Source organism: Hyphopichia burtonii, assembly GCF_001661395.1.
Source record: "Hyphopichia burtonii NRRL Y-1933 unplaced genomic scaffold HYPBUscaffold_10, whole genome shotgun sequence".
Classification (NCBI taxonomy): Eukaryota; Fungi; Ascomycota; class Pichiomycetes; order Serinales; family Debaryomycetaceae; genus Hyphopichia; species Hyphopichia burtonii.
In genome coordinates this window covers 214,129-241,698 of record NW_017963737.1, presented here as the reverse complement: position 1 = coordinate 241,698, position 27,570 = coordinate 214,129, and the positions used below count along the sequence as shown (strand labels likewise).

Sequence of the window (27,570 nt, the reverse complement as noted above, 5' to 3'; positions counted from 1 at the left end):
CTACGTAAGCCACCACCGAAAAGTGACAAGCTTATTCTCATTGTTGACTAACTTAATCCTGCTCTCTGGCTAAATGTTTAGTTTCTCCAAAGATGCTTAAAGCTGACTTTGATATTTCAACATTTGAAAAATTTGTCTTTCCTCTGAATGCTTTTTGGTCCTGGAACGACCCGGTTTATAGAATGATTGCAAACATAACTCTGGGGATATCCAAACCAGTGAATAATTCCCTCAAGAGAACGTTGTAGAGATCTACCATGCGGAGGCAGCACAGCGAGTGCTGAAGAGAATTCACATTCACTTTGGTCCAAACAATAGAAAAAGGGCAGTTCCAATTACTTAAACCAACGAAAAAATCACTCAAAGAATCCCAGCCATAAATCACTCATAGTTAGTTTGGTGTCAGCGAGTTTTCAATGATGTCAATTGCTTAAAATAGCCCTTCTGTCCACGATTCGTGTTGATGCCCTGCTCGAGGCTTTTTGTTCAATCACCATGAAAGGATGCACCAGAGACGTAATTCTGCCATACAAAGACATAATTCTGCCATACAAAACAAAAAAAAAAAACAAAAAAAAGCGAAGAGAAAATTAGCGCATTTTTCCTGATGAGAAGACTCCAAAAGACCTTTAAAGAAAGCATTAGCAGGTTGTACAACGATCTAATCAATTCAGAAAGAGAATTTCACGTCGTTCAGAGGAGTAACGAAGTTCTCAAGGGAGCAAAAAAAAATCACTCAACCGCCCTCTTTGTATTCTGGCTTAAGCTTTGGAAAGTTCATGCTAGTGAAGAGAGGAATTCTTTACAATATATGATTGTATATATATAGGGAGTAAAGATGAGTAACGGAAACTTTAGCGATTTTATAGAAAGCTTGAAGTCAGCTAGTAATACTGATTCTAGCACTCTTGAGAAAAAGCCTAAAGGTAAAAGGAAAAATCAATCAACTCGTACCGGGTCTGAATCTGATATGATTCAAGCTCAAACTAATTTTGGTAATAACAATAGTAATAGTATAGATAGTCATTCTACCAAAAAAATGAAACTAGCATCTTCTACCAATGATACCATTGGTTCTTTCAATTCTGAACCTACTAATAATGACCCATTATCTTCGTTTGGTTACGTTGTTGCTTCTAAATTAGAATATGCTGCAAGAGTACTTCAAAGACAAATTAAACTTATTATCGATGAGGCTCCTGATATCTACCAATTAAGTGAATTGAATGAGTGTTCAAATATAGATCAAAATACTAGGCTTTCAATTCAACAAAATCATTTAATTCAATTAGCTGCAAAATTGAAAACTTCTTATAAAGATGGGAAAATTCCGATATTTGATCAAATCCTAAATGAATCAGTTGAAATTGATACTTCAAGAAAAAATCTGGTCTCAAGTTCTAGTTCGAGTCCGGACTCTAACTCTAGACCTGTGTCTGCTTCTGTATCATCTTCTACTACTTCTTCTTCCTCGGGAAGTGATGATGATGATTCTCCAGTATCGTCAGCTGTTTCGCCTCCAGTTAGTCAACCTTCCTCATTTCCTTCTCTCCCCATCATTAAAAGTCCTCTTTTATACGGAAGAGTCTTCATCCATAAATCAACAGTTAATAATAAATCATATCTCAATCAATCGGAGGTTATAAATTCTCATAATGAACGATTAGAATTCTTGGGTGATTCGGTATTGAATAATTTGGTTACTTTAATCATTTATGATAGATTTCCTGATGCTTCGGAAGGTGACATGTCTAAAATTAGATCTTCTCTCGTTAATAATGCTGTATTAACAGAGTTTTCAATCATGTATGGTTTTGATAAAAAATTGAAAAGTAATATTCACGATCAATTCCTCAGACAAGGAAGACTTAAGATTTTTGCTGATATTTTTGAAGCTTATATTGGTGCTTTAACTATTGAACACGGATTCGAATTAAGTGAGATTAAGGATTGGTTAATAAAATTAATGGATTCCAAATTACGCAAATTTGATCGTCAATTGAAAAAAGTCGAGCAAATTAATAAAGATGCAAAATCCGAATTATATTCTTTGATTGGTACCGCAGCTTCTCATCCTCAATATTCTGTTATTCAAACTGGTGACGGTGCCCTCAAACCTTTCGTAATACGATGTACCATGGCTGATGATATTTTGGGTGAAGGTGTTGCTCCCGGTCTAAAAGAAGCCGGATTAAGAGCTGCAATGAAAGCATTAAAGAATAAAAAACTCTTAGAAAAATATATTCAAATAAGATTAAATACTGATCGTGCTCAATCAGTTATTAAAAGTTCAGATCCTGCTGCCCCTTCTTTACAAAATGATAAACCCATCTCATCCGATATTCCTCCTGTTAACAATTCCAATTCCGAAATCAAATCAACTTTTTTCCCCATAATAAATAAGGACCAGGATGAATTTAAATCAAATGCAAAGAACGAGTTATATGCTTTATTAGGTCACCGCATTAGAAGTACCCCTAAGTATTCTACTAAGCCTGACGAAGAACATGGTTTCAGATCAGAGTTATCAATTGATAATTTCATTGTTGCGATTGGTTATGATAAATCTAAGAAAAAGGCTGCAACAAAAGCTGCCATGGCTTTCATAAATGAAAGAAAAGCTATTGATGAGCTCATCAAAGTTTTCCATTCAAAAGTAAATAGTTAAATAAGTAATTAACGTATTTCTACTATGTTTATAATATGTAATTTTGTTGAAAAATTGAAAAGTTCGAGAAAAAACTAGTAAATCATTTTCAGATGGGCAAGGTCACTTGTAGCCCATAAGCAAGGAAAGACCCCACCGCAAGCTCGACTGGATCAGAAGAAAGAAACGAAATATTGTTAAAAAAATTGTTGCAAAATTTTACAGTTACTAAAAAGAGAAAAAAAAAAAAAACCGAGATTTTGTCTCACATTGCTGACAGGACATTTTCAAGCCCATTTTTCCAATCGCGCTTCAATAGCTCTTCTAGTATCAATAGGGGACTTCAGAAAACAAGCTAATGTGTTTATTGAAGAGAAAAAGCAAATTTTTTTTTTTTTTTTTTTCACGTATATTTTTATATATTTGATCTAAATATTAACTATATAGAGATAAAGAGAGTAGATAGAAATATATAAAAGGGGGTGTATATTTTTTTAAAAGACTTTTTATTGCATTAAAAAGTTCTCGAACATAAACAGCCATCATTATTTTTTGAATATAAATTGGTCCCTTGGCCCAGTTGGTTAAGGCGTGGTGCTAATAACGCCAAGATCAGCAGTTCGATCCTGCTAGGGACCATTTATTTTTACAGTCGATGCCTAATTTTTTGTAAGTATTAAATCGAGATAAACTTGTCGTTGAAAATCATTGAAATAAACTACCACGAACTATACTAAGAAATATTATTGTCATTGATCCATTATAAAATTATATAAATAAAAGATGATCAAACATTAGCAGAGGCAGGTTGAGGTTGTGGAGATGGTTGATCGTCAATTTTAGTAGTTGGTAACTTTTCCTTTCTGAAACTCTTCATAGGTTTTAAGCCCCATTTACGAAGTAATTCGATATCTTCATCCCAGCCATTACACATGGTCGTTAACATTTTTTCACCAGTGAAGATGGCATTACAACCAGCCATGAAACATAAGAATTGTTCATGTTCTTTCATGGTATATCTACCTGCAGCAAGACGAATGATTGAAGAAGGCATAATTAATCTCGCGGTTGCAATTGTTTTTAAGATATTTTCAAATTTTAATTTTCTATTTGAATCTTTTGGTAATTTTGAAAGTTCTTGTTCCATTGGAGTACCTTTAATTGGGACTAATCTATTTATTGGTAAAGATTCTGGATGTTTTTCCATTGTTGATAAGGTGTATAAGAAACCAATATGATCATCTTCAGTTTCACCTAAGCCTAAAATACCACCAGTACAAGCTTTAATACCAGCTTTTTGAACATTATCGATTGTTTTCAATCTTTCGTCATAAGATCTTGTAGAAATGACATTTGGATAATGTTCTCTTGAAGTATCAATATTATGATTATAAGCAGTTAAACCAGCTTTTTTCAAATCAGCTGCTTGTTCTTCATTAACCATACCTAAAGTAACACAAGTTTCCATTCCCATTTCATTAATTTTGGTAACCATTTCTCCAATTCTTTTCAATCCTGATTTACGACCAGTCATATCTCTCCAAGCAGCACCCATACAGAATCTTGTTGAACCATTATCTTTAGCTTGTTGAGCCTTTTGCAAAACTTCTTCGATTTTAATCATTTTTTCTGCTTTAACATCAGTTGAGTATCTATTGGATTGTGCACAATATTTGCAATCTTCAGTACATCCACCAGTCTTAATTGACAATAAAGTACATAATTGAACTTCTTGAGGATTATGATGTTTTCTATGTTGAACTTGTGCTTGGTATACAAGTTCCATAAGTGGTGTATTATAAATCTCTTTAATTTCTTCTTTTGTCCAAGTATTAATTGGTTTATTAGTTGTTAATGCCATATCAAGAGGTTTCATACGAGGCATTTTTGGTTCATCAGATGTTGTGATATTAAAACTTATTTTAGAATCAACTTCATGATGAACAAAAGATTGTTGAGCTTTAAGAACATCTGTTTTAGATGGAGAAAGTAGCCTTTTCAGAAAAGAGCTCAATTGTCTTGTACTAATCCTACTTACCATATTAATTAAAGAATGAAAAAATGAAAAAAAGAAAAGAAAAGAAATTGGTATTAAAGAAGAACGGTTGGGAATCAAGTCAAATATATAAAGGGAAAGCAAGATCGAAAAGAACGGAATTAAAAGTGAATTATAAAAGCTATTGTTTTGTTCAATTTTGGGAAATTATCTTATATCACAACTATTTGGTTGGCCAACATTTTATTAGTGCCAAAAATGACAGGGAATTGCAAAAACCCTCTTATCGAGCTAGCGGAGTATTTCATGAGAGTTGCACTACTCGAAGTGACTCAAATTTGAGTCATGGGACCATGGCACTACGAATATTCGATTAGCAGTGAGAATGTTCCTTGATGAATCAGTAACAACTGAATATTCATTAATCTGGCTTGGGCTATGAAACAATTAATTACAACCTTACATATAAACTCTTATAATTTTCTTCGATTGTTTCATCTATGCCTATACCTGTATCCTATGCTACGTAAGCAGAAATAACAATGGTCAAGTTAATGGCATAGGCTGCTTGCCAGGTATGGGTTTTCTAACTGGCTCATCATCTTATTACATAGATGGATTTATATGTCCAGGATGATATATGACTTTAGTCATCCTGAGACTCATTTGCCCAACTGTGACTCGCGGATTTTTGCAGCATGTTCTTTTGAGTCATCTCGTGGGCACGTGGCGTGCACTCGACCAAAGGGCACGCGCCCTAACGAGACTGCTTTATTTCAGTCAGTTTTTGAGAAGATCTCGTGCAAATACCAAAATAGTTTTCCTGTTCTTTTTGTTTTTTTCACTTCGCAATGCTTTTCATACAAGAGGATTGAAAAATTTATCAAAAGTTTGCTACTTCTTTTACTTCTATATCAAAGATACCAACATTAAAAATGGCTCCAATCGTATGTATTCTTGATGTCAAACGTGGATAATTTGACAAGCTTTCCCTTTGTACGGGTTTGATTTACTGTGTGTTTTGTTATTTATTTTTTTTTTTGATTTTTTTGATTTTTTTGATTTTTTTTGATTCTACTTACTGGTTATATCGGTAAATGAATGAATCATTTTTCTTTTTTTTTTTTAATATCGACAATTCAAGGTATCCTTTAGGATGTCTCACATAATCGCAAACCCGTCCCTGGGCTATGCTGTCTTTATCTACTATACCACTGTGTATATTGTGATAATAGTGCGGTAGGCTAACATGGGATTTCCCTTTATTATAGACCACTAAACAATCTGCTTCTGCTAAAAAATTTGTTGTTGACACTTCTGCTCCAGTTGAAAACGATGTTTTTGACCAAGAAGCTTATGTCAAATACTTAGTTGAACACATCAAAGTTGAAAACATTGTTGGTAACTTAGGTGACAACATCACCGTTACCGAAGAAGGTAACAAGGTTGTTATTGTTTCTTCTACCAAATTCTCTGGTAAATACTTAAAATACTTAACCAAGAGATTTTTGAAGAAAAACCAAATCAGAGACTGGATCAGATTTGTTTCTGTTAAACAAAACCAATACAAATTACAATTCTACTCTGTTGCCGAAGGTGATGAAGAAGATGAAGAATAAATTATTTAATTTCAAAAATGTATCCTTGTATAATATAGAATTTAGTTTTTGAATATATATAGTTTGTTTTTCACATTTATTTTATTTCATTTTATGGGTTTATAATGGTTTTATCAATGTATTAATTGTCGTTTAAAAGTTTCATTCGTAAAAAATGTAAAAGTCAACCCATGTCAAGAAGTCAAAAAAACTAAAAAGCGAACGAAAAAGTCTTAAAAACCTCGTAGAAGCACTTCTTTTCAACTAACCCAAGAGCCCTACAATGTCAATTCTTTCCACTTTGGTCTCGTACTTACCAAGAACAACCCCCCAAGGTGGTTACTTACCACACTGGTTACTCTTCATCTCGGTAGTCTCGATTTTCAACTCTGTTCAAACCTACCAAAGCAAAGACTTGGCCCTTACTAAAAAAGTTTATGACAATTCCAAACCGGGCCAAGTCACCGATTTGAGTGCCAGAACTTTTGGTACTTGGACCTTCATAACCTCAATCGTTAGATATTACGGTGCATATCACTTAATTGGTAATAAACTGGTTTATGAAATGGTTATGTGGACTTTTGTCGTTGCTGGTGGCCATTTCATCAGTGAATGGTTGTTTTACCGTACAGTTAACTTTGGTAAAGGTTTGGCCGGTCCATTAATTGTCAGTACTGTCAGTTTCACATGGATGTACTTACAAAAAGATTTTTACTTGGGCTTTTAATTACTTATCTTTAATATATTTGCATTAGTCTTCCCAATTGCCTGTAAATCATAGAATCAGTCCACTATGTATATGTAAACCAAAGACCCAAACACCAAGCACGTGACCAGATCTGCTTATCGGGGAACCGATTGATGCGGGAAGGCCGTCGGGGCTCCACCGGCACACCGGAGAACACCTTATCAGGGAAAGTATATAAAGTACGGGGAAACCCAAACTACTTTTAATTGCATTAGAAATATTGCTCTATATCAATATGGTTCATAAAACTGATACTCTTAGTGTTACTCCATTGGAAGATAAACCATTTGGCTGTGTCATTGGTTTACCATCTTATGCTAATAATGATCCTGCTAATTTAAATGATGATGATTTTAAAAAATTATATGAAGCTGTTCATACTTATATGGTTATAGTTATTCCAGGTCAAGCAGACTTAGCACCAAAATCACAATACCTTTTAACCAAAAGATTTGATCCAACTATCCCTGAACCAAAAGAAGATTCTGGGTTTGCTGGTTATGGTCATGGTAAAGAGTTTAGACATGCCCAATCGGTTTTAAGAAAAGATGGTACTACGGTTAAATCACAACCTCAAGTTCAAATCTTGGGTCAAGGAACTTTCGAAGCTGATGAACAAGGTAATGAGAATGGGGAAACCATTTCTTTAACTCATCCATCTCATACTACTTTCCATCATGATCCATTAACTCAAAAACAAATTATTGAAGAAAATAGAACAAGATTTTATAGATGGCATATTGATTCTGCCTTGTATGACTTGGCACCTCCAGTGGTAACCACTTTATTGGGAATCAAGGTTCCTCCATCTACTCAAGTTCAAACAATTGACTATGATGATGGAACTGGTGATAAATTACAACTCACTCAAGGTGCTACCTGTTTCGTTAGTGGAGAACAAGCTTTTGCAGGATTATCAGATGAAGATAAACAATTTGCCCTCAATACTACCGTTGAGTATGCTCCACATCCTTATATTTTTATTTCACCAGCAGGTGCTACCAAAGATGGTTTAACCATGGTTTCTGAAGGTAAAGAAATGCCATTTGATAAATTACCTGAATGGGAAGTATCAAAAATTAAAAAATTACCAATGGTTTGGACAAATCCAGTCACTAAGAAGAACCATTTACAACTTCACGGTTGTTGTCTCCATAAATTACATACAAAATTACCAAACGGTGAAACAAAAACTTTTGAATTAAAAGAAGCTCGTGAAAAAGCTCACCAATTAATGAGACCTTGTATCAGTCCTTCAAGAGTCTTAGCCCATAGCTGGTCCCAGGGTGATTTGGTTATTTTCTACAATCGTGGTGTTTGGCACAGTGTTACTGGTGAATTGAAGGGTGTTAATAATGGTAAAGACGAAAGAAGATTGATGCACCAATGTAATATTGCCAGTGGGCTCGATCCTAAGTTAGATCTCTGATCTATGTGTACGTGTCTTTATATTTAAATATGTTCAATTCTCTATGTATATTCAATTGAAGCTTTGGTTATAACAAAATTTGTAGATATTGGAACCTACAGAGGACTTCCTTTTCCTGAGAATCGCCAAAAAAAAAATAAAATAAATTTACTGAGCGAAAAACCTGAAGACCTCAAGCTTCCTTATCAATTGACAGCAGCAAATACGATCGAGAATGGGCCATTACGTTACTATTGCCACTTGTAACCTTAACCAATGGGCATTGGATTTTGAAGGTAATCGTGATCGTATCATCCAAAGTATTATTGATGCTAAAAAACAAGGTGCTCAATTAAGAGTAGGTCCGGAATTAGAAGTATGTGGGTATGGTTGTTTGGATCATTTTTCAGAAAATGATGTTTATGATCATTCTTGGGAGGTTTATGGTGAAATATTGAAACATCCAGATACCCAGGGAATTGTTTTAGATATCGGTATTCCAATCATTCATAAATCAATTAAATATAATTGTAGAGTCATATCTTATAACGGAGAGATTTTACTTATTAGACCAAAAATATATTTAGCTAACGATGGGAACTATAGAGAAATGAGATACTTCACTCCCTGGAATAGAAAGTATTATCATGAACTTTACCAATTACCTAAATTAATTCAAGAAATAACTGGTCAATCCAGAGTTGTTATTGGTGATTGTGTTATTGAGACTTTGGAAACTAAATTAGGTCCAGAAACTTGTGAAGAATTATTCACTCCTGAATCTCCTCATATCACTATGGCTTTAGATGGGGTTGAAATCTTTACTAATTCATCTGGTTCTCATCATGAGTTACGAAAATTAGATACCAGATTACAATTAATTACTGAAGCTACCAAAAAATGTGGGGGTGTTTACCTTTATGCTAATCAAAAGGGATGTGATGGTGATAGATTATACTATGATGGCTGTGCTTGTATCGTAGTTAATGGTGAAATGGTTGCACAGGGAAGTCAATTTTCTCTTTCTGATGTCGAAGTTGTTTCTGCAACTATCGACTTAGATGATGTTAGATCTTACAGAAATCAAAAATCAGCAGCTATACAAACTGTTAATAAAACTCAAACTTACCATAGTATCGAAACTAAAATTGAATTATCCCCAAGCTCACTTGTATTTGATCCTTTGGTCAAACCAACAAAACCTATTCCTATCAAATACCATCTTCCACAAGAAGAAATCGCATTGGGTCCTGCTTGCTGGCTTTGGGATTACTTGAGAAGATCAAAATGCGCCGGGTTCTTCCTCCCGCTTAGTGGTGGTATTGATTCATGTGCAACTGCAGTCATTGTCCATTCAATGTGTAGATTGGTCGTTGCATCAATTAAAGACGGCAATGAACAAGTTTTAAAGGATGTTCAAATGCTTACCCATGAAAGTGACTTCATTCCAAAGACTCCCCAAGAAGTTGCTGCTAGATTATTTTATACTAGTTTCATGGGTACTGTGAATTCTTCTATTGATACAAGATCTAGAGCTAAAGAACTCTCGGAAAAAGTCGGCTCCTATCACATAGATATGAATATGGATACTTTAGTTACAGCAGTAGTTAATGTTTTTGAAGTTGCAACAGGTAAAAAACCAATTTTCAAAATTTTTGGGGGTTCAGTGACGGAAAATTTAGCATTACAAAATATCCAAGCTAGATTGAGAATGGTATTAAGTTACTTATTTGCTCAATTATTACCTTGGACAAGAAATAAGCAAGGTGGTTTACTCGTCCTCGGTAGCGCTAATGTTGACGAATGTTTGAGAGGTTACTTGACAAAATATGATTGTTCTAGTGCTGATATCAATCCAATTGGTGGGATTTCAAAAACCGATTTGAAAGCATTTATAGCTTGGGCAAAAACCAGTTTTGACATACCGAACTTAGAAGAATTCTTGACCGCTACTCCAACTGCCGAATTAGAACCAATCACTGAAAATTATGTTCAAAGTGATGAAATCGATATGGGTATGACTTATGATGAATTATCAAGGTTTGGTAGATTGAGAAAAGTGGATAAGTGTGGTCCTTTAGGAATGTTTATAAAATTATATCACGAGTGGTCTCAAGCACCATATAACTATTCTGCTGAAGTCATTGCTGAAAAAGTTAAAAGATTTTGGTTTTTCTATGCTATTAATAGACATAAAATGACTACAATGACTCCAGCTTACCATGCAGAACAATACTCTCCAGATGATAATAGATTTGATTTGAGACCGTTCTTGATTAATCCGAGATTCCCATTTGCAAGTAAAAAGATTGACCAAATCGTAGAAAAAATTAATGCAAGAGAGAAAGAAATTAAAGAAAGTAATATTAGTGTTGATTAAATGACCCATTCTATATATACTTTTGTATCTAGAATATACATAATTATTATTTATTAATTTTCCCACCCCATTTTGGAATAAATCCAAGTTCTTGCTTCATGTATTCTGCAGGCGAATCATTTCTTTTTGCAAAGTCTATAAGACTAATCGAAAGCTGCTTGGGTATATCTTCTTGAACAAAATGCCCTGTGTGAGCACTATTATTGAATACTATCAACTGGTATTTTCCTTGCATTTGACCTATGATTAGATTAGTATCTAAAGTTTCATGTCCTGATAAGATTAGCAATTTTGCAACCTTATTTTTGGTATTACATTTGACGAAGTTCTCTGATAACCCTGTGAACCATGATTCCCAGAATGGCTGAGTTTGTTCCAAGTTGGTTTTCCACACTATGCCTCTCTGTGTTTTCATCAACAAATCGGGAACACTTATCTTAGCTGACTCAATGTTATTAATTAATCTTACGTGTTTAACATGCCAATCAATGGCCCTTTGATAATTTGGAAACGACTTTGGTTGGTTTTTAATATACTGAGGCATTGCAATCAATGACTTAACTGCAGTTTCCTCCACAATATCTATCATAACCAATCCTTTAAAATTATATTCACATTCTGGATTTTCAATGATGTAATTAGTTAAAATTGAGCCACCAAGCGAGTGACCTATCAAATATATAGAGTTCTTAGGATTGTGACTCGAAAGAAACTTTTTCAATATGAATTCAAAATCTTTTGTTAGTGATCCTAAAGAGAAATCGACAATTTTTGGCATGGTAGAATTACCATGGCCCCTCATATCAAATACGAATAATCCTGGTGATTCCCCATTCTTACCAACATCATAGGTTTCGGTTAGGCTCGGTGCAAGTTTGCAAAAGGTCATCGAGGATGAACCAGCACCGTGATGACAAACAAATATAGGAGCCTTTGAATTGCTTGGTGGTCTGTAGTATGTCTGGAAGGAAATCCCAAGATTCGAACATTCGTACGTTTCAATAATCGGAAAGGTCAGACGGATCGCCTGATGATAAGCATCCATTAATATCTCATCTTTCGATTTGACGTCGTCTTCTGAGCTGTTCGTAACCAGTTGACTGTCAGAGTCCACGCGATTCAAACTTGTTGGAGACTCAATTGAATCTTCCAATAAAGGAGATAAACCTAGCGACTTTTCCTGATGCTTCACTCTTTTCAAGAATGCTTTGTGTAGATCAGACATCTTGTCAATCGGTAATACAGATGGCCCTCCTTGTTTTCTTTGCACAATCGACTGAACGTGAAATGAAAAGAACGAAAAGCAAAAAAAATCAGGTTCAGTGAAAAATCAAATAAGAAATCCGATCTGGAGTAGTAACACCACTTTTCCTGAAACATCGGAGATCAACAAAACTATCCACTGAGATTCTATACAATCAGCACAGGGCTAGTGCTTGTATTTTTGGGGGATGAGTGATTTGATTCTTGAATTTAAGATAAGTGCATTGGCTCTTTACGTTGCGTATAGAGCCTTGATGACCAACGAGACCCCAGTTGCTTGTGTGTTTTATTCCCGAGAGTCCAACAAGATATTGAGTTATGGTTGTAATGATACCAACAAATCGTTGAATGGGACTCGACATGCCGAGTTCATAGGTATCGATAAGATTTTTCAAGAATACATTCCACAAGAATATCATCACGATCAAGAATACATCAAGAGTTTTTTCGCTAAGGTATCACTTTTTGTTACAGTTGAGCCTTGTATTATGTGCTCCCTGGCTTTGAAGCAATTGGGTATAGGCGAAGTCATTTACGGTTGTGCAAACGACCGGTTTGGAGGAAATGGAACTGTCCTTTCCATCCATAATGACGATCGAGAAGACGTTGCAAACAATTATAACAGTTATGGAGGAATTTTGAGGACTGAAGCAGTCCAACTACTAAGAAACTTCTATATCCAAGAGAACGATTCTGCTCCAAATCCAAAGATAAAGAAAAATAAAGAAATTGAAAATAAAACATACCCTCCCAATCTTTCGTTCGAGCAGTACATGACCAAGGAGTCTTTCACAAGTTTCTATGGACCTGAAAGATGTGAAAAGTATTACTACGTGGGCATTAATGAGCACGAAATCACCCCCAAGTTAGGCTCTGGGTACTTCCTTCAAGATTTGATCAACATTGAACTTATTCAACAGATTCCTCACATACAAGAATTATTTGTCGATGGAATAGTGTCCAATTCGATACTAGAGAAAGATCTAGACTTATTTTTGAAGCTATTCTATCCTGTAAATGAGTCTGGTGAAATTGATTTTGAAAATTACAAAATCATCAAGATCGACGATGCTCTAGTTCAGCCAGAGAGTTTGGAACACAAGAAAAGAAGAATTGAAGAGGCCTCTCCTTGTAAATAATATTGTATATTAATCTGTATAATAGAGATTTCTAGTATTATTATAGCTTACTGTAGAAATATTTCACATCCATCTTTTGAGACTTGATATCGCAACTGAAAAACGAGAAAAATTACTTTGAGAAAGATTGAAAAATCCAGCTTTACCTTCGTACCGTTATTTGCATTGCTGATAAAGCACGATTCAATATGGATGACTCCGACGAAGAATTCACACAGTCCCCAAGTACTAATCAAAACACTTCGACTGGTGGCTCAAGAGCCTCGACAGTAGGACCGAAAGATGATGGAATGGCTAAAAGAACGCGATCGAGTGCCAAACCTAGAAGTGGTAACATTAGCGATTTGAAAGGTGCTAATGGTGGATATGCTTGGGAAGATGAAATCCAAAGATCATGGGATATAGTGAAAGATGATGATGAAGGTGGTTCGCTTGAAACTATCATTCAATCAATTATAGAAAACAGAAAGAAAAAAATCATGAAAAACCCATCTACTCCTTTTCAAAGGGGAATTATCAGAACTTTGATAGTAATAATAGATGGATCCTCGATAATGATTGAAAAAGATTTGAGACCAACAAGATTTTCCATGACATTATCGCTACTACAAGATTTTATTGTTGAGTTTTTTGATCAAAATCCAATATCTCAGTTGGGAATTGTAATGATGAGAAATGGGGTTGCTAACCTTGTCAGTGAAGTTAACGGATCGCCTCAGTATCACATAGACAAGGTTAGACAGCTCAAAGCTCGCCAGCATAATAGGTTTGAACCTCAAGGTGATCCATCATTACAAAACTCTCTTGAAATGGCTCGTTCCATGTTAGCATATAACTTTGGGAGTAATATTAATGAAAACAAGAACTCCAAAGAAATTTTAGTCATTTTCGGTGCATTATTTACTAGTGATCCTGGTGACATCCATAAAACTATTGACAATCTTGTCAAAGATGAAATAAAAGTGAAAGTAATTGGTCTATCAGCACAAGTTGCAATTTGTCAAGAAATAGTAAATCGAACGAATTATTCGAAATACAAACATCGAGTAGCTGCATCAGGTAGCAGTAACTATTATGGGGTAATCATGAATGAGGCCCATTTTAGAGAATTACTTATGGATTCAGTGATCCCATTGCCAATTACAGCAATTGAAACTGAAATAGAACAAAATAGCCCAAAGGGAGTACCCTTAATAAAAATGGGGTTTCCCCTGAAAATACAGCCTTTACAAACGTCGGTTAACTCTTCTGTTACAGTTAATTTTCCTCAGCTCTGTGCTTGTCATCCGACCCAAGGGTCTAACGAATCCAAAAATGATTCAGATCCTAATCAAATGAATGCTTCGTCCGGCGTCATAGGTTATCAGTGCCCTCAGTGCAAAAACAAGGTTTGTCATTTACCAACAATTTGTCCTATTTGTGGGCTAATGCTTATCTTGTCAACTCATCTTGCAAGATCATATCATCATTTAGTACCGCTCGGCGAATTCAGAGAAGTACCAGTTTCAAATACTTACGAGAGTAAAGTTTGTTACGGTTGTTTACTTCGATTTCCCGAAGGTGTCACCAAAAACAATGAGAACCAGGCATTAGAACATCTCTCTAGTTCTAGATATAAGTGTTCTAAATGCAAAAACGATTTTTGCATTGACTGTGATGTCTTTGTGCATGAAGTACTACATAATTGTCCTGGGTGTGAAAATATATAGCTTTTTTTTTATAGATTAATACAAAAACGTATATTTAAGAATAATAATTACAAGTTCATGTCAAATTACGATAAAACAAAGATCGAAAAGCTTTGTGGATAAAAAAATGAATAAAATTATGAAAATAAAAGGGAAAAAGATAGTTGTGTGTCTTAATATTTGTTTTTTTGGGTCTATTATACAACTGGGTAGAATTATCGACTACCCCAAGTACTGGATCCACCATTCTTGTTATTACCCCAAGTAGAATTTCCACCACTACCCCAAGTAGAGTTACCGCCATTCTTACCCCAAGTAGAGTTACCACCACTACCCCAAGCAGAAGCACCACCATTTCCGCTTCCCCAAGCAGAAGCGCCACCATTTCCACTACCCCAAGCAGAGGCACCACCATTACCTTTCCCCCAGGCAGAAGCACCACCATTTCCAGAGTTACCACCCCATGCAGAAGCACCTCCCGAGCTGTAAGCAGGAGTCTTACCACCACCCCAAGAAGAGGCTCCCCCAGAACTGTAAGCAGGGGTTTTACCACCACCCCAAGAAGAAGCACCACCCCATGTTGAGGAATTACCAGCAGGGGTTCCATTACCCCAGGAAGATCTATTACCGGAGGAGAAAGCAGGGGGCCCAGACCTTGGTTGTGCAAAACCACCAGGTGGTCCACTACGAGGAGCATCTGAGGCACCTATGAATCTTAAGTAAGGGATTGTTTCACCACGTACTAAGACACTCAATCTGGTTTTATTGACCTTAATTTTCTTAGATTTTGTATGAAGTTCGATTCTTGCATCAACATCGTCAGTATCAGTGACTTTACCCATAAGACCTTTATAGTTACCACCGTTAACTAAAACATCTTTATATAATAATTTATCACGGCCACGAACAGCAGTCTTGAGGCCTGCTGCAGCGATTGGAGGAGGTAATTTCAAATTTGGATTCATTCGGTTAAGATCAGGGCCCAAATTTTTAGAAACTATAGAATCTTTTGTAGCAATTGTGCTAACATTTAAACTATTTGTAACAAAAATACCAAGATTTTCAATAATATCATGAGAGCTAATAAACAAGGAGTTTTTATAAATATGTAAGATCGCCCCTTCTCTTTTCTTTTCACCCAAAACCTCTCTAACGGTATCACCAATTTTGATAGTAGAACCATTTTTATCAGTAGCTATTTGTTCTCTACGGCTTAATTTCAACTTAGCGGCAATACCAGATGGTTTTACTGATATTAATCTACCGTCTGAAGTGATAATACCAAATAAGCCCTTTTCAGCTTTAACAATGACACCAACAGTTGAAGCATTAAGTTGAACCAAATCTTTAATATCGTACATACCACCAAAAACATCAGTACTCAGTGAGGCATCAGTAGCTTTAATCAAATAATTAGCAAAGACTCTTACATCTTCATTTGTTTGATCACTTAATAAAACCACAGAATCATTATCGATTTTGATAACCAAACCGGTTTCTTCTGAATGCTTACCTTCAATGACTTTGACATGATCACCAGGAGCGAAAACTTTCCTTAAATCATTTGATGGAACTGTAAGTTGTTGGTTAACGAATTTTGGATCCCCACTATTAGTGACCAATATAGAAATTTCATTCAAGGAAGAAGTTAAAACTTTACCAACAGTTTTGGCTTGTTCACCACGACGGATTTCCACTTTATCACCAGGTTGGAAGGCACTTTTTTGTCCACTTTCATTATTATTTTTATTTTTCAAAGAAGCGGCAACTGCTGCAAGATCCAAACCATCTTCTTCATTATTACCAGTTTGAAATCTATCCAATTCTTCTAATCTCGGATGAACATCTTTTGTTTGAATATATTGTAATTTGAAATCTTTGAAAAGAAAACCTTCATTATATTCTTCACCCCTATATATATAACTACGACTTCCACGACCAGGCTGTAAATGTTCACCATCATAAGTCCTTGCTTCCAACTCATTAAATAATCTTGGAATGGGTTTAATTTTGGACTTGACAACTTTTCCATCTTTAGTGATTTCATCATTTCTACCATAATCCAATCTTGGAACCAACTTACAACGGACATCTAAACCATTTTCTGATAAATTATCAACGATAGCCAAATCACCTTTATATTTACCTCTACTGATTCTGACGTAGATACCTGGAACTAATTCCACGTCGGAAGATTTAACTTGTTTTAATAAATCAGGATATTCACGGACTGGAACCAAAAGTCTTTGTTTAGCATAAATGTTAACCATACCAGCCAAAGCTCTTTCAATGGCTTCAGGTTTTTTAGCTTCGATATAAATATAACCTTTGAAAGAATCTCTTTGGAAAACAGTTAAAATATCCAAAGGCTTATTTGATCTGGCTAAGGTCTTCTTTTTTTCGTATAATTTACGAACTAAATCTTTTTCACGACCCGGACTACATCTAATAGCATAGATGGCCGGATCGTTAATAGAAGGCATTAATAATTTTTGAGATACAGTTCCACTTGCAGTAGTATCACCTCTATAAACACTATGAGTTTTACGATAACGTTGTTTCAAAGTTTCAGCCAATTCTTCAGCATCTTGATCTTCAGCTTCTTGACGACGACGATCAAATTGTCTGTGAAGTCGATCATCTTGGTGTTCTTCACCATCGTCGGTTTTACCATCGGCAGTTTCCACACGATCATCTGAAATGAATTGTTGCCTAAGCAATTCTGCTTCTTCGTCATCTTCATCCATTTCTTCTTCTTCTTCATCATCAACTTCTGCTTCAATATCAATAAACTGATTAGCTCTTCTTCTTTTTCTTTTTGAGGATGCAACATCATCATCGTCCTCTTCATCATCGTCCTCATCTTCATCATCGTCCTCGTCATCCTCGCCTTCATTTTTGCCTTCGCCTTCACCCCTTTCATTATCATCATTCAAAGCGGTTGATTCTGACTTGGTAAGCGATGGATCATTGTCTTCGTCCAATGGACGCTTATCACCAATGTTGAACTCTTTCTGATTATCTTCTTGTTCAAAACTTCCTTCTTCTTGGTCGTCATCTAGCTCATTAACATCTCTATCCTCTATATCGTAGGCTCCTTCAAGAGTAGAGTTATCAGGATGTTCATGTTTGACAGGACCACTCTCATCATCAGAGTTGTGTCTCCTTTCTGCATCAGACATGGCAAATATGATTGATTAAATGATTCACCAAACTTTAGTATAGTATCTATGGCCAGATGAACCTTTAGAGTGCAGATGGGGAAAGCTTTTCAAATTGGCAAGCGCTTTTTTAACTTGATTATTTCCTGTATTTTTTTTTTTTTTTGTGAGCGTTGTCGATTTTTTTTTTGGTTTCCAGCGTACCAGCGATTTAAAGTGCAGGTTGAGGCCGGGTTTACATGTTGGAGGGCAGTATTTGCAACTATATGATGATGATAGCATATCATTAACAACGAGGGATATAAGAAGGGGGATGGAACCGTTTGGGGGCCGTGAGAGATAGCACTGTAAAGATGAAGTTCGCATGTGTTTGCGTATGCCTTTTGCTTACTTGTGGGGCAGCTGCCAACACAGTGGGAGGTATTAGAGATTTTAAACTGGTGCCCAAAAAGGCCCTAGATAACTATAAGATAGTTAAAGTGGCCAGTTCTGCAGGGCTCTTGGATGTGGAAAACTTCAAGAGCCGTGACAATGTTATCGTTTGCGAAGAAAACGGATCGGTGATTCTACACTCGTCAAAGCTAGATACTGCTAGCAGAACCGGAGGGACCATGTTCAGTGGAGCATCCAACACCAAGGAAAATAAGAATAAGTGGTACGAATTCAACGGAGGAACACGAACCACGGTCCTCGGACCCAGGATCCCAATCTCTGGGTGCTTGAATAGCCAGCACGGAGACGGAGGGTCCCTAGTCTTGAACATCGGGTTTACTTTAGGTGGAACCAGTAGCGCAGACTTTGGGTACGCTATCGATTACGGGGGGAACTGGAAAGCAACTTTGGACTATATGCTTTCTGTTGAAACAACCTTGACTATAAGTGGTGCTTACACTTGCACGGTTCCAGCCAACTCCACGGGGCAAGTGTTTATGCAAGCCCATTTCGTTGAAATTGAAGACTGCAAAGTCCGTGAACTAAACGTTGAACATTCCCGTAGTTGGAAAAATCCAACCACGAAGAAACCCAGAAACGTTGAAGCTACCGACTGGCGAACGCATCCCAAAGTCAGAGTCAACTCGCTCAGTACAAAGCCCATCTTTACCTGTATCTCTGACCCCAGATACTTGGCCTGCGGTGCCAAAATCCCTGGTTATGGTGATACCATTTCTTAAAACGTTTATGTGGCTCGCTTTCTTTCCATTTTTTTTTTTTTTTTTCTGTGATGAGGATTGGAAAAAAAAAAAAATTGATATTGAAAAAGGTCCGATGACATTGGTTTCTTTGAATACCTGAACGTATCTAGTAGTAATAATATGTCCGAGATTGCTTCAATTGCCAAAGAATTAAAAGGTGCTTTAAAACAGTTCCCAAACTTTCCTTCGGAAGGAGTTCTTTTTGAAGATTTCTTACCAATTTTTGCTCAACCCGAATCATTTCAAAAATTAGTTAAAGCCTTCCAATTACATATCGGCGAAACCAAGGTTGATTATGTTGTTGGGTTGGAAAGTAGAGGGTTTCTTTTCGGCCCCACCTTGGCTTTGGCTTTGAATGCCGGATTTATTCCAGTTAGAAAGCCGGGTAAATTACCAGGACCAACCATTTGTGCAGAATTCCAAAAAGAATACGGTAGTGATAAATTTGAAATCCAACAAGGGGTTATTCCAAAAGGTTCTAAAGTCGTTATTGTTGATGATATTTTGGCAACTGGTGGTAGTGCTTTTGCAGCTGGTGAATTAGTTAATAAGTCGGAAGCAGAAATTTTAGAATATTTATTCGTTATGGAATTAGATTTCTTACACGGTAGAGATAAATTAGGTAAACCAGTCTTCACTTTATTAAGTGGTCAAACCGAAAAATTAGGTGCTTAATTAAGTATATAATCATGATTATAAAACGTGACGAGCTTCTTTTGCATGCATTTTTAAAAAGGGTATTGTAGGGGCATTGGATTATCCACTTTTGAATAATAAAAATGCTAATTCTCCAATGTAAAAATAAATAAAGTAACCTTGTTCATGAGTGACATACGATCCAAAGCTTTTCCCAACAATAACGTGCCAAGTTGGTCCATAAAGTTGATCCAATTCTTTCTTCAAAAATGTAGCAATATCTTTTTCAACTGAATACGTGTGAGTTGCTTCTTGTGATAACTCTAATATCCTGGTTTGAATATCTTCGGCCAAATCAGATGCCTTCAAAATTGGAAGCTCTTCAGATGATGCGGGTATATTATCGATAGCAGACATTTTCACGCTGTTGTATTTCCTATGGCTTGATCAATTATAACTGGTTGGTTTCTAAATGACACTTCTTTAAAGAGTTTCCGTCTATTTTGTTTACTTGTTGTCTTAATTACTTCAAATCAAAAAAAGACAACAAAAAGAAGTGCACCCTTACAATTTTTCACGCGAACTTTGTATATGAGAGTAACAAGCTTTGCCAGTTGTATAGATAAGAGGATATAAGAAGGAGGTTTAAGCTGAGTTTAAGAAAAGTCATGCGTCGGTTGCTGTCAAACTCAATCTCAAGAGATTTTACCGCTTCACCCCACATCCTAAACACCGTATATCTAGCAATTCTCCTTTCATAGGCGTTTCTTGCTCTTCCGAAAATGTATTTATAAGACTATATCCATTTCCCATTTGAACCCCCTAGCAAGACAATTGACAATTGAACCCCCTAGCAAGACAATTGACAATTGAACCCCTAGCAAGACAATTGACAATTGAACCCCCTAGCAAGACAATTGACAATTGACAATTGACAGTTGAAACAAAATGTCGAAATACGGATTCACCAAAATTCCAAGAAACGTCAAAGTAGCCACTGAAGCTTTCAGACCTCCCACCAGCCAGCCAGTGGTGGGTCTTCCTTCAACACCGTTGGCCAAGTTTGTCTTGGATTATGTCACGGAAGAATTACCTCCCCCGGTTTTGCTCCATTCGCTTCGGGTATTCCAGTACAGCGTGGCCATAATCAAGGACCAGTTCCCTGATTGGGAGCTTGAACCAGAGGTTGTATTCGTGACTAGTCTACTCCACGATATTGCTACTACCGAGAAAAACATGCTGGCAACTCAAATGTCCTTTGAGTTCTACGGCGGAATTATATCCAGAGAACTTATCTTGAAACAAACCAAGGGGGACAAGCCCTACGCCGATGCAGTGGCTGAAGCCATCATCAGACACCAGGATTTGGGTGATTCTGGTTTCATTACCAGTCTTGGTCTGATTTTGCAGATTGCCACTATATTGGATAACGTGGGGCTAAACACCCATCTTATTCATATCGACACTCTCGACGCCATCAATAAAAAATACTCCAGAGAAGGTTGGTTATCTTGTTTTGCCCTGGCAATCGATAAAGAGAATAAAGAGAAACCCTGGGGTCATACCAGTGCGCTAGGTGTGAACGACTTCAGAGATGATGTATTGGCCAATAAGTTCAACTACCAGAAATTGTAACATGTATAGTATATAAATTATAACTTATAAGTTATATAAATTATAAATTATAAACTATATAAATTATAAGTTATAGTTAACTTTAGTGTAAGCGTTTTTTTTTTCATGCTCACAGATCTAAAAGATCCCATTAAAAAAAGTCGAATTGTCATTAGCCGCCAGTTTCAACCAGGCTCGTTCTAAGCAAATACAACGGGAGAACTCCAACGGGTACATTACCTCCTTCAGAAATAGAGACCAGTGTTTGAAATGTTGACGGAAAGTCTCAATGCATCCCGCATACTAACCAATTTTTATAAGTTGGGACATCTATCAAATGTGTCATACACGGTGTATGGCCAAAAAGCATCCACCGAGCTAAATGATCAATCTTTACTAGAGTTGGAATTGTCAATAAGGTACGATCACCCTCGTGTGTTAGTCACTTACTACAATAAATGCTTGTACCAGTTTGTTCTTACGTATGAAAATGATACAGCGGATTCAAATGGAGATCAGGAGTGGAAAAATGAAGACGATCAACAAAATGAACAAAATCAAGAACCGGTGCAACAGAGTCAGCAGCATAACACCAACTATACCCCTCCGTGGGATCTATCCAAAGAATACCCTCGTTTAGAAGTTAAATTCTGCAATAACGTTCCAGTGGATTATTTATCGAATCCAAACTCCAAATCAATTGATCGTAAAGATGAATACCTTGCATACGCTAGTTTGAGTTTTTTGAAGGCTATTAAAAAACTAGTCTTATATAATTTGTCATTGAATAACGTTGCTCACTTATTTGGTAATCATGCAGTCGTCAATCAAAATTTATCCAATTCAATCATTCATATAGATCCAATCTTATTACCTAATGGTGACTTATTATTATCAATATCGACAAAGCGTAATCTTTCGCTATTCAACTCTTCAATAGTCGATCATAATGATCCGATGGCTCTAGACTCAAATTTTATCATTTATTTGATCCCTTCCGGGATTAGATGTCATTTATACGACAATGTGAATAAAAAACAAAGTTTTACTTATAATCCTCCTAAAAATTGTGAAAACTTGATCAAGTTGATCAGATTAAGTACTGGAGTAGACTTATCAAATGAAAAATTCTTATGGGTTAAACTTATTCCAAATTTGCAGCATCTTAACAACCAAACTTCAAATATCTCCAAGTTCGTTCATCTGGTTGACAATAAAAAATTCATTCTTTGGCCTTGGAAATTATGTCTTTTGCAATTCGGTTATATTGAAAAGCAAGTATATGATAATCAAAACCACCTTTCTCAAAATCAACCATTCAGAAGCTCCTCTTCTGACATTGACCCCTTAGGTCTTATATCTGACTTTATGGACTTTAGCATTTCAACTCACCAATCCAAATCATCATCAAATAACTTTACTGCCCCAAGTGCTAGCGCTCTTTCAACTGGTCCAAATTCTACTGGACCGACAAATAATGAAACTGGCAGCACTGTTAAAAATGAAGATCACCTAGACATGACTAATAGCATGATGAATGATATTTTCGATATATCCATGGCACCTAACGAGTCAATGAATTTTTTCCAAAATGAAACGAAAGACACTCATCAAGATCAAAAAGGTAATCATTTGAACGAAGGTGATCAAATGATCGAAGAAAATCAAGAAGAACAAGAAAATCAAGCCAAGGAGGAAGATCAATTGGACGATCTATTTGGGGATGATAGTAGTGATGAAGATCAGTCACAAGCAGCAAAGCCAGTTGAGCCTCAATTCGACAATAACTTTGACCTGCAACCATCATCTCAACCAATTGAGGTTGACGAAGAAAACAAACCTATACAAGCAGATAAAGATTCTACGAAAGAGCTTGACTTATTTTATGAAACACAGCAAGATGAAAGCAAGAAAGATCCAGAAAAGGATGTCGAGAAAGAGTTTAAGGAACCTAAACCAAGATCATCTACTTCAGCTTCTAATAGCACTTATATTGATATTCCAAAAGATCAAATGACCATAGCTCCATTACGTTATTTAAAAACTCAAACTCCTCAAGTATACGATGATCCAGGTGCCCCATTGCCCATTGTGCCAACCCCAATAATACCCTCTTCGGCACCTCAATCTTCGGGAACTATTCCTGATCAAAAAAATAGTTTCAATGACCTGAAGAACTTAAACTTCTATAACAACCATCTAGGTCATATTGGAAGTTCATGGACCCCTTCAGGTGCTCCCGAAATTGACAATAAGTCGGTCTTTTCTCCTCTTTTATTCAACCCAATAATTAAAAGCAATATAGATACAAAATACGGGAAGGGAGGGAAATTTTATGTCGATAAAGAATTATCAGCTGGTTCTGATAGTGAATCAAAAAAGAGAAAGTTACGAGCAACAAGTGTCAGTGGGTACGAATATCCAGCTAAAAAAGAAGATCGTGGTCATAGTTTTGATATTCTGAATGAAAGAGGGTTGGGCATAATTCGCTCAGAAAATCAAGATCGTGGAATTGTCAGTAATGAAGATAATGAAAATGCAATTGCAGATGATGATGATCCTAGCGATCAAAGTGACGATGATGAAGAAGAAGATGACGATGATGAAGAAAGTGATGAAGATGAAGACATTAATCAAAACAAGGTTGCTGATCACTCAAAGGAACAGAACTCCCCACCTTTGAAGCTCAATACTGATAACGATCAAGGATCATCGAATCAAGGAAATAATTTGGATACAACTCAAAAGCAACTCAACCCATCAACTTTAACCAATACAGGTGGATTTTTCTCTCCATTGGGTCAAGCTGCAAAATATAATACTGGTTCCAAATTTGATTCTCCGCTTGGAATGAATTCAAGCTTTGTTGATAACAACCAGATGGTAACAGGATCTCCATCCAGTATTTTTGATAACAAACACTTACAACCTCCTCCTTCTGCTCCGGTATTTCAAGATGACTTTCAAGGTCATGAGTCGTTTTCACCTGATGATGACTCTAAGAAAGACCAGTCCCCAGTAAGCACTGGTAACACTCCTGCCGTGTCTTCACCGTCTAAGACTGTCGGAATTTCTGAATCGTCTAACTGCTTACCTTTGATATTAAGAGGGATAAATGTGGTTTCAATACCAAGTTTGTTTCTTTTAAACAATATAAGTGGATCCATGAATATTTCAACCGTGACATCCGACTTTAATATGGATGTTGATGAAGAAGAGAATGATTTCGAGATAAATCAGAATAATGAATTGGTAGTGAAAGTCAATCATTTAGACGAATTTCTTAAATGGCTTGGCCTGAATTTAGTGTTTGACTTGGGATTAAATAAATATGAATCGAATTTAAGATTGAGTTTGCCCTCAAATGCATCTAAGCTTACCGAAAATGATACATTTAGCTCCGTAGATATTGGTGTACCAATATCTCAATTTGAATCCAAATTCTTCAAACTATTTCCATTATGTTATAAAGTAAGTTTGAATGAATTCATAAACGAAATTAGTCCACAGGATCCTCAAGATAGTACAGTACAGGATGAACTCACCAATCAACTCAGCTTCTTAGATGATATTGCGAATGATGACATCCTCAATCCGAAGTCACAGTTGAAGAAATTAAATTCAATTAAATGGGATTCATTTTACACAGTTAATCAACGGAACGAAGAAAATTATCGTCATTATAAAGAGATAATTGAAAGCTTTAATAAAGTAAATTCATACATAAAGAATGATGAAGACCATCTTTTCCAGTTATTGGATAATAAAGCTAGGGTCCTCAAAAACAACGACGAGATCATCAACTTAAATAGCGTTGGTCTCAGATTCTGGGGATATTTGAATTACAGCCCACTCAATGGGCCCAAGAATTTCCAGGTCTTATTAATTTCGGAAAGAGGTCAAGAAGAAAATAATTGTAATTCCGAGTTTTTAAACTCATTAATTTATAACTATAATGAGGGACATTTCGGGAATATAACTAAATTGAACCTACAAAGCCTTGATTCCAAACAGGATTTTGAAAGTATTAATGATGGATTGTTATTGATGAACAAAGGAGAAGATAGTGTTACATCGTCATACACTGACGTTTATAAGAAGATCAATAAACGGTTGACGTCTTTGGTAGAGTTGATAAAACTAGACTTAATAAACAAAACCAATAGTTTCGAATTTGATCGTCCATTATTACTATTTTTTGTTGACTTTGATGATAATGTTAACTCCATGTTACAAATATCGAAGATATGCCGTAACTTCAAGTTATTTTTGAATCAATATCAATTACCTTTAGTTGAAATTTTTACACATGTTATTCCAGCTTCTTTCATCTTTAAACAAGTTGCCAATCAAAAATCAGTCAGGTACTTATCTAACTATAAACTTAGTAGAATATCCATGACTTTGTATAACAAATGCCCCGACCCTTTCCTGGGATTAAAATCATTGACGAATAAACAATTAACTAAGTCGTTATTCACAAACTTAGTGAAATCCCCTCCTAGCAAGCTTCAATTCAAATTTTTGTCTAATGGTGGGAAGGAAAGTACAAGTTTGGCATATAATGACGATATATTTTTACATTTGGCTTATGAAAGAACTGTGGATAAAAACTGGGTTTCAGCAGCATGGTCTGATCCGTTTGGTGTTACCACTCATGTCAAATCTTGGTACTGTTCGCCTACTAATAATAAGAAACATACTAAAGATATTTATGAAATGGGTGAGGTTATAGATGAGATTTGGAATATTTCTAATGAATTATTCAAGACTTTGAATGCCGAAATAATCAAAAAGACAAGTGGTTTAGGTGGTAAGAAATTCTTGGTCTTAACAAGAATTAATAACGTTATTCCCGATGACGAATTGGTTCATTGGAAGAGACTTAGTATGAAATATAAAGATGTTTCATTGATTGTTTTGTCAGTCAACAGGACTCCTAGGGTTTTATTCAATGTTGACTTCACTTCGAACCGTGACGTCAGTCCAGATGATAATGATCTTGTACAAGATGATGCTAGCAATGCATCCAGTAACAACAACGTTGGATTGAGTACGGCTGCCGCTACAATAGCAGGAAGCTCTAACAGTACAACTGGTCTGAACAGTTCTGGTAATACTGTAGCTGGACAAGCACAACCTTCATCGGCATCGGGTTTGTTGACCGGACTAAACCAACAACAACAGGGCCAACAAAATCCATCATCCAATATTGTCTCTGGGGGACAAAAGAATGCAGCACCTACTGGTATGGGAAGTGCTACTACACCTTCAGCACCAGGCTCAGCTCCGGATTTTTTCAAGAATTTCAACAACTTTCCTCCTTCAAGTAATTCTAGTCCTACAACTACTGGTGCCACCATGATAACGTCACCATCTCATAATGGAGGCATTAATTTCCATTCTCCACAACAATTCTTGAACGCCCCCGGTAACTTTTTATCGCCACAAGACTTGGTAGGTACTGGAGCTTCTGGGACGGCCAACAATGTTACTACCAATGGACATAGCACTGTTGGAGCAGGTGTTAATAGTGCCAATGGACCAGGAATCATATTCAATGAATCGGATGTTGTTTTACATGATCGTAATAGCGACATAACAGCAGTGATCCCCCGTACAGCCTTACCGTCATTTACTTCCCCTTCAAAACTAGGAATGAAGATCGGATATTTGTTGAAAGAGTGTGGAAATGATTCAGAAGAAGTTGGTGATGGTGGTTCTGTTAAAAAATATCTAGTCTATGAAACCACTATACTCAGTTGTTCCAATTTCTGGAAACTTGACGCGATCATGAAGATAATGTTGGAGCAATATAAAAAATTAATATCATTGAATGATATTTTGGGCTTAACTGAAATCCAAACGTCTACTTCATCTACAAAAGTAGACGTTACTACAGATAATTTCGATCAACAGGAAGTAGATCATAAGGACGCGGTTCTGTTAGTGCCCTGGCACATCAATGCCGTCGGTAAGTCCTTAGATTACTTGATCCATGTATCGGTGGAAGAGTAAAGCATTCTTCAAATATACGAATTTTGCATCTTTAATATCGGTTTGTAAGTCTCAGTCGCGTGTAAAATTTTTTTTTGATCT

At 36.2% G+C, this 27,570-nt stretch overlaps 15 protein-coding genes across 15 annotated transcripts; 11 read left to right on the top strand and 4 right to left on the bottom strand.

Moving 5' to 3' along the window:
* Positions 1-838: 838 nt before the first annotated feature.
* DCR1 (ribonuclease III) lies at positions 839-2,668 on the top strand (the record flags this gene model as incomplete). Its single annotated transcript, XM_020220323.1, has 1 exon — positions 839-2,668. One exon carries the CDS (start codon positions 839-841, stop codon positions 2,666-2,668), a length of 1,830 nt encoding a protein of 609 aa, XP_020073800.1.
* A 766-nt stretch (positions 2,669-3,434) lies between these two features.
* Positions 3,435-4,523, bottom strand: BIO2 (biotin synthase; the record flags this gene model as incomplete). The annotated part of the gene is made up of 1 exon (XM_020219136.1): positions 3,435-4,523. One exon carries the CDS (start codon positions 4,521-4,523, stop codon positions 3,435-3,437), a length of 1,089 nt encoding a protein of 362 aa, XP_020073799.1.
* A 1,055-nt stretch (positions 4,524-5,578) lies between these two features.
* HYPBUDRAFT_151045 (60S ribosomal protein eL22) lies at positions 5,579-6,262 on the top strand (the record flags this gene model as incomplete). The annotated part of the gene is made up of 2 exons (XM_020220322.1): positions 5,579-5,590; positions 5,915-6,262. The coding sequence occupies 2 exons, from the start codon at positions 5,579-5,581 to the stop codon at positions 6,260-6,262; spliced, it is 360 nt and encodes a 119-aa protein (XP_020073798.1).
* A 23-nt stretch (positions 6,263-6,285) lies between these two features.
* Positions 6,286-7,005, top strand: ERG28 (Erg28p). Its single transcript, XM_020222012.1, has one exon. It carries the CDS (start codon positions 6,525-6,527, stop codon positions 6,966-6,968), a length of 444 nt encoding a protein of 147 aa, XP_020073797.1. The 5' UTR covers positions 6,286-6,524; the 3' UTR covers positions 6,969-7,005.
* Positions 7,006-7,224: 219 nt separating this feature from the next.
* HYPBUDRAFT_151043 (uncharacterized protein) lies at positions 7,225-8,418 on the top strand (the record flags this gene model as incomplete). Its single annotated transcript, XM_020220321.1, has 1 exon — positions 7,225-8,418. The coding sequence occupies one exon, from the start codon at positions 7,225-7,227 to the stop codon at positions 8,416-8,418; it is 1,194 nt and encodes a 397-aa protein (XP_020073796.1).
* A 214-nt stretch (positions 8,419-8,632) lies between these two features.
* On the top strand, positions 8,633-10,777 carry HYPBUDRAFT_115519 (glutamine-dependent NAD(+) synthetase; the record flags this gene model as incomplete). The annotated part of the gene is made up of 1 exon (XM_020219127.1): positions 8,633-10,777. One exon carries the CDS (start codon positions 8,633-8,635, stop codon positions 10,775-10,777), a length of 2,145 nt encoding a protein of 714 aa, XP_020073795.1.
* On the bottom strand, positions 10,743-12,062 carry PPE1 (carboxylesterase-mitochondrial 37S ribosomal protein YmS2). The gene has a single exon (XM_020222011.1). The coding sequence runs from the start codon at positions 12,000-12,002 to the stop codon at positions 10,824-10,826; it is 1,179 nt and encodes a 392-aa protein (XP_020073794.1). The 5' UTR covers positions 12,003-12,062; the 3' UTR covers positions 10,743-10,823.
* Positions 12,063-12,115: 53 nt separating this feature from the next.
* On the top strand, positions 12,116-13,237 carry HYPBUDRAFT_184497 (tRNA(adenine34) deaminase). Its single transcript, XM_020222914.1, has one exon. It carries the CDS (start codon positions 12,229-12,231, stop codon positions 13,177-13,179), a length of 951 nt encoding a protein of 316 aa, XP_020073793.1. The 5' UTR covers positions 12,116-12,228; the 3' UTR covers positions 13,180-13,237.
* A 100-nt stretch (positions 13,238-13,337) lies between these two features.
* On the top strand, positions 13,338-14,888 carry HYPBUDRAFT_13818 (TFIIH/NER complex subunit; the record flags this gene model as incomplete). The annotated part of the gene is made up of 1 exon (XM_020219663.1): positions 13,338-14,888. Exon 1 carries the CDS (start codon positions 13,368-13,370, stop codon positions 14,886-14,888), a length of 1,521 nt encoding a protein of 506 aa, XP_020073792.1. The 5' UTR covers positions 13,338-13,367.
* A 53-nt stretch (positions 14,889-14,941) lies between these two features.
* SPT5 (transcription elongation factor) lies at positions 14,942-18,037 on the bottom strand. Its single transcript, XM_020219431.1, has one exon. It carries the CDS (start codon positions 17,612-17,614, stop codon positions 15,083-15,085), a length of 2,532 nt encoding a protein of 843 aa, XP_020073791.1. The 5' UTR covers positions 17,615-18,037; the 3' UTR covers positions 14,942-15,082.
* Positions 18,038-18,200: 163 nt separating this feature from the next.
* On the top strand, positions 18,201-19,213 carry HYPBUDRAFT_154310 (uncharacterized protein). The gene has a single exon (XM_020222010.1). The coding sequence runs from the start codon at positions 18,382-18,384 to the stop codon at positions 19,198-19,200; it is 819 nt and encodes a 272-aa protein (XP_020073790.1). The 5' UTR covers positions 18,201-18,381; the 3' UTR covers positions 19,201-19,213.
* Positions 19,214-19,341: 128 nt separating this feature from the next.
* APT1 (adenine phosphoribosyltransferase) lies at positions 19,342-19,896 on the top strand (the record flags this gene model as incomplete). Its single annotated transcript, XM_020219128.1, has 1 exon — positions 19,342-19,896. One exon carries the CDS (start codon positions 19,342-19,344, stop codon positions 19,894-19,896), a length of 555 nt encoding a protein of 184 aa, XP_020073789.1.
* An 81-nt stretch (positions 19,897-19,977) lies between these two features.
* Positions 19,978-20,274, bottom strand: HYPBUDRAFT_159126 (dynein light chain; the record flags this gene model as incomplete). The annotated part of the gene is made up of 1 exon (XM_020222424.1): positions 19,978-20,274. The coding sequence occupies one exon, from the start codon at positions 20,272-20,274 to the stop codon at positions 19,978-19,980; it is 297 nt and encodes a 98-aa protein (XP_020073788.1).
* Positions 20,275-20,805: 531 nt separating this feature from the next.
* On the top strand, positions 20,806-21,492 carry HYPBUDRAFT_115744 (cyanamide hydratase; the record flags this gene model as incomplete). Its single annotated transcript, XM_020219144.1, has 1 exon — positions 20,806-21,492. The coding sequence occupies one exon, from the start codon at positions 20,806-20,808 to the stop codon at positions 21,490-21,492; it is 687 nt and encodes a 228-aa protein (XP_020073787.1).
* A 124-nt stretch (positions 21,493-21,616) lies between these two features.
* On the top strand, positions 21,617-27,552 carry SRB9 (Srb9p). Its single transcript, XM_020223209.1, has one exon. The coding sequence runs from the start codon at positions 21,742-21,744 to the stop codon at positions 27,487-27,489; it is 5,748 nt and encodes a 1,915-aa protein (XP_020073786.1). The 5' UTR covers positions 21,617-21,741; the 3' UTR covers positions 27,490-27,552.
* The last annotated feature ends 18 nt before the right edge of the window (positions 27,553-27,570 follow it).